General features: G+C 30.1%; 1 protein-coding gene across 3 annotated transcripts in view; it reads left to right on the top strand.

The window, feature by feature from the left end:
• The window catches only part of LOC111042529 (neuropeptide Y receptor type 2-like), a 156,359-nt gene that overhangs the window by 125,186 nt on the left and 18,394 nt on the right, over positions 1–12,779 (top strand). For all 3 annotated transcript variants that reach the window (XR_002605462.1, XM_022327157.1, XM_022327158.1), the window contains exon 6: positions 10,555–10,700. Coding sequence is in view for 2 of the 3 variants with exons in the window: in XM_022327157.1 (XP_022182849.1) it covers positions 10,555–10,689 (135 nt within the window). In the remaining variant the exon portion in view is untranslated. The remainder of the gene's footprint in view (positions 1–10,554; positions 10,701–12,779) is intronic.

The raw sequence follows: 12,779 nt of genomic DNA, 5'->3' as shown, positions 1-12,779 counted from the left end.
AGACATACTACGGATTCTCGAGTAGTTGTGTGTAGACACAAACTATCTGGCCGACCGTACCAGCAGAGTACGTACTTGCCAGAAATAACCAGAAAGAGAACTAACTTCCGAGAAACTAACTAAATTAAATTATTAAACGCCAATGACGTATTTGCGCATTGAATACAACGGTGGGTGCGTAATATTGTTATAATATAGTTTCGGTGTTTCGCGAATCGTGAAATCATCATCGGATGTTTGAAACAATGGCTCTCCCGATCTACACATGAAGTCGTCCCGCCCCGGCCCCACTGATGAAGAATGCGCATTTGTTTTAGAGTGTAATTGGTTTTCTTTCGTTATTGCTATTTATACTAATTGTTTTGGTGAAAAAAGTGTCTAAACGTGAGACCAACGAATAAGGCGGTAAATCGAGTGTGGGTGGTACGTTAGACTGGTATATATACCCAGGCATCGCTTGTCTCGATAGTTCATTAATGTGTAGCCGTAGCGAACAAAAATAATCGTCAACTGTGCCCACATTTTTGAGCAAATGAACTGTCAGCAAAAGTTGTTTTAGCAGGAACTTTACTCATAATCGTTTTTTATTTTTATATTTACACATAGGTATCTACGTATTATATTATTATATAGGCACTATGAGTTAACGAGTGAATAAAACCAAAACACTCATTATTCTAGGGCCCGGAATTTAATGCACTTAAAAAGTACTGAATATGCACTTATTCGCTTAAAAAAGTACAAACATGGAATTATTTTCCTTTTTCACTATCATAATTTTCATACATACATTTATATTATTAATTCTTACTTAATATTTACTAATAAACACGGGAAATACATAACTCAATAAGGATTTTAAAAACACAATACCTAGTGAAAACTTTTAAAATAAATATACATTATACCTATAATGTATTTATTTATTTGTTATTTAGAATTTTTCAAACGATCGCATTATTAACTTAATATAATTAACCATAAAATATGCTCTAAAAAATAACGGTAAAATTAAGAAATATGCTCTTTTAAAACTAAAAAATCACTGTATGCAAAAATATGCACTATATACTTTTAAAATTGTTTTCGTAGCGTCATTATATCTTACTTAGGAATACATCTAATCGCCCGGGAAGAAACATGCAAAATTTTAATGTAACAACTTCCGAGCCATATTAAGTCGTTGCTCTAAGCTCAGAATCTGAAATACGTATGCCCTAAAAATCTAAAAATCTTGTATTATTGAAAATACACTTTATATACACTATTTAATCAACGACCACAATTCATAATTTCCTACCATACAACTAAATAACCAGAAAAAGTATTCAAACACATAACACCATACTGTAGTTATCACTACGGTCTACGACACTACCTAATCAATAATAACTAATTACACTTCACACATTTCGAAGTAACAAAAGTAACAGACAACGGTCGCTGTAGAGTGTAGATATTTCTTAATTTGAGCTGTATTGATATTGTATATAAAACTCTATCGTATTTACAGGTATTAGATTTGATATTAAATACATAATAAAACTAGTGCTAAAAACTATTCCTGTTGGAAGTAGTTACGGCTTCATCTGTTCCTATTATGGCCTATAGTGTCCTTTTGATAGGATAAAAAGATAAACAATTTTGACTGGTTTCCACCGCCACGAAGTAACAGTCACATCTATATCTTAAATTTTAGTTAATAGAATTTTGATGAGATGCAAATAGATTAACAATAACTGCATTTTCGATATCGAGAGACCTGCTTACAGACCGATATACGTAGTATGGTTGAATTTTACTTCGCAAAACTCATTAAACAATTTTAGTGTGGTAGTTTGACATTTTTTATAAAAGGTTTGTACAATATTCAACCACGGGGCTGTTTAAATGGTATACGAATATATTTCATTGGTCCACTTCGTGAATTTAACGGAAATGTGCAATCGACGGTTTATAAGATGCTATAACATAAAACGTTTCGTTATTCAGAACTATTATTTAAAAATGTATAATGCGCAATATAAAATATGGTGTTTTTAATTATGTTTGAAACCACTTCGAGTACATAATTATTTTTCATGCAATAAATTATAGTTTTGTTTTAATACTTTTAATTTCAGATCATATTTGATACTGGAGTATAATATAATGTGTAAGGGAGAGAATCCAATCGTAAAAAAATTAATTACTGCATTTTTTTTTTTATACAACATCGCATATACAACTTGTGTATAATAAATGTTATAAATATTTAATTAACAAAACATATCTAATATTAAAAATTAATTTTTCAATAATATTATTATGCCGGAGAAAAATCGCAATGTAAAATACGCACTCAAATTGGTCAAATTGGATATAATAATTTCTATAAGTCTTTATATTCATAAACCTATATCAATGTATTATTATTTATTTGTATCATTTATTTTACATTTGACATGCTATTACAATTTACACTGAATACTGTTTTAGTTGATAACTATTTCACGATACGTTTTCAGACAATATAAAAATACAAAATTATTCTACCATGATTTCGAGAGTTCTGTGGGCGTTAGGAGTTTTATTACCAACGAAGATTGTCTTGATAAGTTTCAGTATTAAGTATATATACTGGGACTAGACATTTCGGAAACATAAATTAATTCAAAAACCATTAACTCGACCATCCAACCGATTGGCATGCATTTTATTGTGCCTCTAAGAACATCAGCTGAACTTCGACAGTTGTAATGCCATTTGGATGATTCCTATGCTAAATGTTACCCTTCCCAAAACCACTTAAGAGTATTCTTCCCTTCCCTCTATCTCACAATATTTCTCTTTATCCCTCTCTGTCTTCTTGTTAATCTCCCATTTATGGTAATCGTTCAATTTCTCCAGATTTTATATTCATATACATATACAATTGCGTGTATCTTAGTGGAGTTTCTATTACTGAAAACAGTTTGCTTACATATCAAAATACTTAACTGTTTGACGAAATACAATATTTAGTAGATGTTGTTTTATTTTAATTATGAAAAATATTTAAACTAACAACTAGAATATAAAAAAAAATATTTAAAAAAAAACTTAATTAGAATTTTGTAAACAATATTATGGAACTGTTTTATTAGACAATCTTGTTAAAATTAGATTTTTTTATTACTTAATCTATACTTATATTTTACAGTACCAATACAACTTAATTTATTGCTTTATTTGTAATTATAATATAATTGGAGCACGTAAACTATTACGAATATAACTATACAAAACCTTTGAAAATGTACTCACTGAAACTTAATTTTTACGACACATCGTGTGTAGGAATGTACTTGAACATGCACCTGAATAAGTAAAATACAGTCGAATATGTTAGTATAGATACTCTTAATTCATACTAATTTTGACTTAATTATATTAACCTAAGCTATAGAGCACAAATTAATATGATGTTGTCCTAAAAAAATCATCCAAGAAGTAGAAAATCAAAATCCTAAATAGAACTAAAGTGGTATTGATAAATCAATATTTGTACATCTATAATACTGTGGCGTCGATCAATATATCGACATATTTCAATATTTCAATTTTTCTGTATTAATTATTCCTTTCTTATGTTATTTTCGATTAATATAAAACAAGTGTAAAAAACAGGGAAGGTTGTATTAAAATAATTATTGCGATTTATTCGTGGGATTATAATATTTTGACTTTGGATTTCCAATAATTCAATATTTTCAAAAACTCTATAAATATACTGAAATTTTAAATTGTGTCCAGTATACCTACTGCTGTACTTACTGGTTTTTCGATCAACCATATAGAAGCTTAAAAAACCGCCAGCCATGGTGTGGGGTGCTATAGGTGAATATTCCTCCAAAACGTACAACGGAAATCTCCGTATTAGTTAAAAATGGAGAATGTACACTTCATCGCGTGCACACATAGATATATTTGTGCAGCACTTGCTATATTTAGCACATTCAAATATTGCATAAGCCTTTGAACCATACCTATATTAGATTATAATAAGTGTATTTGGTAATCGTGAGCTCGCGTGTATAGGATGCTATAACAATGCGATAGAACGAACTCGACTCGCATAATATATTGTATTGGTATGTGTATTTATGTGTATAATATAATATAATATATATATATACACATAGGTATACATAAATATCGATTGTGCAAGTACCTCGTTAAATTTCCAAACAGCGAAATCCCAAGACGCCCGAGGTGTTTGCCCCATATACGACGCGAAACGATGTTTCTCATTAGCGGAGGTTCAAATATGATTAGCGTTAGTTCAAATAATTATTAGGCATGTTTGAACAAAAAAAAAAAAAAATGTCGGCTGTGTAGAAGAAAATGTGGTTAAACTTTTATTATTTTGTTTGTATATCAACAAATATATACTTAAAGTTTTTATTATCAAGAACGGCCTAATTCTCCAAGGTCAAATTTATGTTTTCCCAGTTCAATTTAAAATAAATGCCCCATAAACACTACTTAGTAACCGCGTGACGTTCAATATCGTTTTAGATTCTCTGAAATCATTCGTTCTTCGACGCGAATTCTCATAACTTATTTTTTAAAGGTTTAAATTTTATTTACGTCCCTTATATTTTATTCATAAATGTCCTCAATAAATAATGTTCTTATATAAGTGTGTATAATATTGAGCGTTAAATATGGCGAAGAACTGAAAACCTAAAACAAAAAAAAAACTGTTTTTCTTCGGATGAGTGAATTATATCTGAGACGTTATCGTGATTCTTTTCGTAAAATTCACAGGTACGCGTTGGTAAAAAACTGAACCGTTTAGTAAAACGCCATACTATTTCGGTCATGCGTCTATTACTGTCCGAAATACCGGCATAAAAGTAGGTATACCTACTCCTAACCTCATAAACATTTCAAAGCCATGAATATTACAAGTGTTGGTTATTTATTTGTTTTGCATACATTTTATTAATATTGGTTATTTATTAGAGCTGGATATTATTATGACTTTTTTAGTGTTGAATATTTATCATTTTTATGGGTGGTCGCGTTGAATTAATGAGTTACATTAAATTAATATTTTACATATTATTACTGTACAAACTGTGAACAAAGACGATTATAAATAATCACTAATTCATTCTAACGATGGCATGATAATCGTGGTTGAGCACCATACGCGTATATGTTGTACATGGCATTAGAGCCTCATAAACGGTTTATAAAAACGTTAACACCGTTAGTCCACAACGCGTGTTAATAGTTTTGGGGTTCCCAAGATAATAATAAGTTCATTAAGGATTTTCCGTTGCCGACAAACGTCTCTGGTGGTTTCGTTGCTGCGCAAACGGTTTCCTACAAAATCAATTTACGCCAATAAAAACTTTTCAAAAATACAACAAACTTGGAAAAAAAAAACTAAAACGCAAAGGTTTCTTTTAGGTTTGGAATAATGTAGTTCCAGTGGAACACATTAAGAACACAATATTTTATCCGGAGAACATTGAACTAAACGAGCGCATTGCATTCGATCTATATTCGTTTGTGCATCGCCATTGTACGCGAAATAGGTACATATTTACATATCAATTTTTTAAACTCAATGAAACGTGCGAACCGTGACTATGATTCATTTTTGAGATTACATCATGTATAAGAGACACTTGAAATAAATCATGTTCGATTTAAACCACAAATCATATTCCAACCGTAACGCAATATTCAATTTGTATTTAAATTTCAAAAAATTTAATTAAATGGCACTGTACACACATATTACAGGTATACAGGTATTAATGTATTACACAGCTGCTGTGTGTAATTGAGAAGTTAAAAACATAATATTATGTAACTATATGGAATAAAATAACATAACACCCTACTTTCAATCGATCGATAACCGTGCTGTTCAGCGCATTGGGTTAAACCCGTTAATCGCTTAAACCAATTGTTCCAATTATTTTCGAAGATTACAATGTATAAATAACTCGAATTATGCCCTGTAACGCACTGTACGATACATTAATCATGGAATCGTTTCGCTTTGACCTTATTATTATGATATTATCATTATAAACGTACATATTGTATAATAATAATATTCCTCTACACAGCATTATCATATTTCATAAATATTTTGTACAATATGTACTATGTTAGTTAAACAATGACGTGAATATATTTTTTTTTTTTTAAACCCGCGATGCACTATAAGAACGGAATTATCGAAAACAGATTAAAATAGACTGCCGGGCGTACGAAATCGGATATATTGTTTTGAAAAAATGTCCCCTGCTATACACTCTCAAAAATTAAGTATTGTATAATATTTTATTCCATACCGCGGGAATATGGAAATCGATATTCCTAATATAAAGTCTTATACCCATATGTATCCCTATAATCTTTAAGAATTTAAATAGATATATAATATAATATACCTACAACATATTTATAGAAGTATAATGTCAACATTTATGTTCGATCTTATTGTACCTAAGTTAGCACTTGAAATACATTTGTCGATGTGAAACATAAGTAGATGGGTAGGTAACACACACATAAGTAGATGGGTGGGTAACACACATAGGATTTTGACGAATATGTCAGATTTCTAAATGTCACCTTAACCTGCACTCGGTATAAAAAATGTTTTGTACTCTGGATAATGTTGGGGCTCGGGGTAGGAAAAATATGCGCTTTTTCGCACGTTTACAGTTGCGGGGTCTGTGTTTTATGTTTTTATTCATCGTGATATATTTTTAATAATATTATAGATAAAAAATATTTTTAACTAACATAATACCGTTAATTAAAAAAAAAAAAAAAACTAAGTTAACAATAGCTGGTACCAGTTGATAACGGTGATTTTGGATGAATTTCCGCTGGTATAGTGTTTTGATTAAAACACTAAATATATAGGTTCCTATATATTATAATGGTACGAACAATAAATCCGCGGCCATCGTTATAAAATTAATACAATATGTTATATCAATATATTATCCGTCGTCATAGACTCGTGTAGCAATAAACTCGACTAGAGTTTGTTCGAAACCAAGTACCGACTATACAATGTAGTAAATAATAGTAATGACATAGTGCGCATTATACCTATTGTTTGGGCAAACAACGAAATAATTATATTTACCTGCCGGCGCACTCACAGACTCACAGTTTATAATAAATGGGTACACCGATGGCCGTTGAGTGCGTTACCACGAAAGTCACGATAGTTGCATACGCGAGAATCCGCGTAGGAGGCTATACGCCCAACACTCGATGTTCGGGCTGCCTCGGGAGGACCTGAATGATGTTTTTTACTCAAAAAACAACGTTTTAATGTGACAGCTGCACACCCCGTAAAATGCACACGCATGAATTCTTCGTAAAATCTTTATGTGCTGTCACGATATCACCGTGTGTGCATGATGGATATGTTATACCTGCTACTAGTTTCTTTTAAGTAAATTCTAGTCTACACATATTACATATTACACAGTAAAACGAATGGTTACCACGAATCCCTAAAACACGATAAGACGACGGCTTTGCACGTCAAGGATGTCGGGAACGCCGATTTTTCATCAAACGGATACAGTTAATAATCAATGCAATCCGTGAATACGTTTTAAATGATAATATCTGTGACCAATGACCCGGATGCATTCTTCTTGATCAGGAAAAAAAAATATCGAGTTTTGGAACATATAATAATGCCGAGCATTAAATTGTACATAGTACGCAAATCCAGTTTTTTTTTAAGGGCACAATATAAATGGAGAACGATTGCCAAAAATAAATTGACATTTTCCGTATTAACGATTAAAACATACATCATATTTTATACATGATTAAAATATTAAATACTTTAAACCAAAACAGCAGCGGTAAATACCGTAGTTATAAATTATTTCAATCAGCTGGAACTGTTCAACATCCCTTTAATTGAATGACAAAAAGTAATCTGAATATTAAAATAATTTTTAAAAAACAATCGTAATCTGGCTATAAAATACTTTTTTACACAACAACAGTGTTAATAATAATGTTATTTTTCCCCGAGAGTAAAACGATTACATCGCATAAAAAGATTCGACTAAATCAAAATCTTTGTTTTTTTTTTTACATTTTTTATGACAAAATAAGAGTAAGCACCTATACATTGGAAATATCCTGAATTCATCCCGTTTTAAATTGTTTACCTATTTCATAGACCGAGTGCTTCCGCAGTCATTAATAATTTAATATGCCGATTGCGTTCTCAATTGTCACTTCTCAGCTCTCTGCAGAGCGCAGGTACCTATTTATGATAAACTTATCGGCTAAAAAACTTTAAAGATACAAGCCCAACGATCGCCTACGATAGTTCAATATTGTAAAATAAACCATCGAGACACACTCGGGGGACGTAAAGAATATTACCTTTTTTTTTTGGGACGCACTCGGCTGATACCCTATTTCTTATTCCTTACGTCCAAGCTACATTTAATATGGAATATTTCGCGTGCACTCGAGAAAATTCCCCTAAAAATAAAAAATATGTGTACTATAGAAGAACTATTATACGGGTACGAAATAATAAAATAATCAAATCATATTTTGAAGAAGAAAAAAGCAAATACAATTTCCCGCGACCAAATCTCATTACATGACATCTCAGTCCATCAACAAATATAACAATAATAATATTATTCAAATAGTGAACCTATTGTACTCTTGGATAGTGCAAGTTCTCCTTGTTCTTTTTATTATTATTATCTTTCTTCTTATTTATACATATATATTTCATTAATTGTTATGCTTTCACGAACTACAATATTTGATTGTTCGACGATTATTATTTATGATGTATAATTGATGTTTAATGCATAATATCATAATATCTTACTGTGCTCGCGTACACATACACAAACGCGCATACTTAATTTTATAGTAAACAAAATTATTGGAATTCGGAACAAAACAATGACGCGTGACTCATCCCCGACGCCAGCTGCAGCTTGCTGTTTTCGAAATTGACGATTAATATTTCACAATAATTATTGGAGACCAAACCGTTCCTAATCACCTATATAAATAACCGTTATGGTGTTTTAGCGTGTACACTACCTATGATTTATTTATTATTATTATAAAGTATCAAACATTACGGATTACCCATCCGTCATCCCGCCGCTGACGGATTAGTGCCGTTATTTATTATTATTTATTACACTAATATTACACGATTACGCTAATACCGACAAAACGGTTGCCGTACACTATAATGTTATAATAAATACCGTACAACAATAAGTATAATGTACATTATGCATTTGGTTTAATTATTCGTTCAAATCGGCCATCGTCGTCTCGATAGAAAGCGTCCCGGAAATTAAGGTCGTCGCGTCGGATACTCTCAGATTTTATATGGATTTGTGCATCTTAGTGTACCTGAGTATATTATTATTATTATTATACTTGTCTGCATAATATTATGTTTAATGCTCTCCACTCGTTCGTTGCACTTTAATTTCCGATCTGAGTTTGGAAAAATATTTTTTTCTTTTTGCTTCTTTCACACCCCGTTGTGTTTTGAAAATATTTTAATACACAGGGGTGAAATTAAGATGATTTATTTCATCAATGATGCCGCCCGTTAAACGCTGTTCGATTCATTAATTATAGCCGTCGTCATTAATGCGCCGTATTAAATAATAATATAGCACCGTAGAAAATCTTAAAATTCATCGAAATGTCAACATTAACCAGTGTTATATAATGTTATGTAGATTATTGATTTTTTTTTCTTCTTGTCATAGATCAGTTCTATTAATAAAATGAATGGAATCCGACCTGACAAATGTATCCCTTTTATCATCTGATTTCGCATATAAATAATATGTCAAAAAAGGTTAGGATTTTTACCAACGAGAAAAAACACACACTGAGTAAAAAATGGTAGTAAATTTGTCAAATTGAATTGCTTTATTCCGGAAAAAACCATTATAGTTAATGTAAATTTTCCATTTTTGTTTCAAAATGTATATTTTTATTTTTCTACTTTCATTTCGTTCAAAAAAAATGTGAATATAATTCTGTAAAGCAATAGATATTTTTAAACATATTATCCATTTTTTTTAGTTTTTAGCCTTGTGAAACAAGAATAATTTATTGAGAAGATAATTAGATATGAATATTTAATTGCAGTAAATTCAAATATTCTTTGCAATATTATAGCGTATGCTACGTATAGGTAGGTATTCATAGAGGTGTAAGTTTTCTTAAAAATGTATGTACATAACATAAATTTAAAAAAATGTTGTCAGCTGTATATTGCATTATATTCTGTCGGTCCTAACATTAAACATCAGTTTTAAAAAGAGCACATTCTGAGTTCTGACATTAACAATGCGTGTCGTTGTTCAGTTAAATGAAATAATAAATTATAATAATGACATTCTCGTAAATATTGGAGACATCTTGTACAATACAATTTGTTAATGTATACAATTGAATAATTGAACCGTTAACATAACGATGTATTTACATATTTTATTTGTTTTTACTTAGGACGGATTGATGATGGGTGATCAAGAGGACAATCAAGATGCCGTCGAAGTGATGTTGGTTGCGTATACACGTGAGGACGGTATTTCTGGTCGTTCTAGTAATTTACAACAAAACTCCGTTAAAACCCAAGTGTAAACATCTCAATGGTAAGTTACAATTAATATTCAATATTATTATCTTTATACTGAACCACATCATATTACGAGTTAAGGAGATGCCATGGTTTCGTATGATTAATTTTATATCCAATACGAAAACGCATTGTTATAATACTGTTTCCAAGTACGAAGTGTAATACTATTCTAAATAATTATGTCAAATTTAAATAACTACTTCGAACTCAGAATGACGAATTAATGGTTGGGTACGGAATTCACAGAAGCAGTTGATTTCATTTAATAATAATTATATTATGTACCAGCGAAATTATTACTTTAATTTAATGTGTTGAATTTGATACATATTTGAATATAACTGTGTGTAATATATTATCATAAAAATATTCATCTCACAGTATGAGACCTGCAAAATGCACAATGACATATCGGAATCGTTAGTAATTAAATCTAAAGAAAACGTATTAAATAAATGTGAAGTAAATGCTGAAATTCCAAGCGCTTAGAATTTATTATATTTGAGTGTGCCGCGGAAACACTTAAAATAATGAATTATACTTAATTATGATTATACGGCCATAGAAATAATTGCGATGACGTTTTTCATTTTAATTCTTTAGGGTTGTAACAATGGCCCTCGTATGGTTACCTCTGTTGTACATGCAACGACTGTTTGACTATGATAATTTATTAACAGGATTAAAAAATAACATCATAAAAATATTATTATTCAAGTTGAAACAACTAAACGCAAAATAAATTATGAACTATTGTGACGTAATTTAAAACAGAAAAAATCATTTATAATTTTACTTAATTAGAAAATATTATAACGTTGGAATGGCAAATAAACTGAAACTAATAAATCAAATGATTAATAAAAAACAAAAGTAGGTACCAACTTCCAATTCCCTTAAAAAGTGTCACGTTGCGCATAAATAATTTTGAACCTATTACGCAGATTTAAATGAAACTAATCGATTCCCAATTCAAAACGATTAAATTATATTACTAAAGAGAAGTTTCATTAAAATATAATATTTTAATAGTTAACTTTACTGAAATAGTGGAAACGATTTTATTTCGGAAATATGTTATCCGTTAAGTTTTATTATCCGTGTTGATGATAATTCATCTTAAGCAACTATTGTGATTATACTGGGGTCACGTTAGGAAACGGATAATTAATTTCTATTAAGTCTTTTTTTCTCTCCCATTGTTTGAGTTTTCTGAGAGTTATTATGGGTCTAAGAAACCTTGGATGTCCTGTCATAACCAGTATTGCTTGAAAAATGGTTCCCGTAGCTATTATTCTTCGCAATCCAAATCCTTGGATCAAATCTAAACTGTTAAAATTCAGCGTATTCCTTTAATAATACCAAACGCGTTCTTAATAATAATCCATGTTTCTATTTATATTATATTATTACTTCCATCCACGTTTTGTGCACAGAACATTTAAATTAACCGAAACAAACATTAATACACACAATATAGCACAACTTTTTCTTTTATTACTTTTTTTTTTGTTGTTGTTCATAATATATAGTAGCTGTATACTAGCTGTATTTCATTATGTCTATCTTACGCTCAACATCAATCTGAATATTAAGATAAACACATTATTCAAAGAAATCCTAATAAAAATAAATATTACATTTTTCTTTTTTAATAAAAAATATTCAAGTATATCTACCTGTATTTTATACAAGAAAATAACGCCATCCCTAAAATCGGTTATCAATAAAAATATATATAACGGAGGGTCAACACCGGAAGACCGTTTGAAATGTGTACATTTTATTTACGTTTTTTCTTAACTAAATTGTTAGAACATTTTTTTTTGCACACTTGTTTCGACTATATAACGTTATATTTATGCATAAAAACATTTTTTTCAACACAACGTTCGAAAGCAATTTCATATTTTCTTTTCGTGGTGCATACAATTTGTATCCAATGTTTTAGAGTCTAAGACTTAAGTCACGTTGTATTTAAATAGATGACTTTATATTTTCAACTGAAACATTCAATCATATGCTACACATATTTTCAATATAATACGAAATGACACGCCATGTTTATGTGTTGTTCAATATTATATTAATG

Source organism: Myzus persicae, unplaced genomic scaffold (genome assembly GCF_001856785.1).
Source record: "Myzus persicae strain clone G006 unplaced genomic scaffold, MPER_G0061.0, whole genome shotgun sequence".
Classification (NCBI taxonomy): Eukaryota; Metazoa; Arthropoda; class Insecta; order Hemiptera; family Aphididae; genus Myzus; species Myzus persicae.
This window is presented reverse-complemented; position numbering and strand designations above follow the sequence as displayed.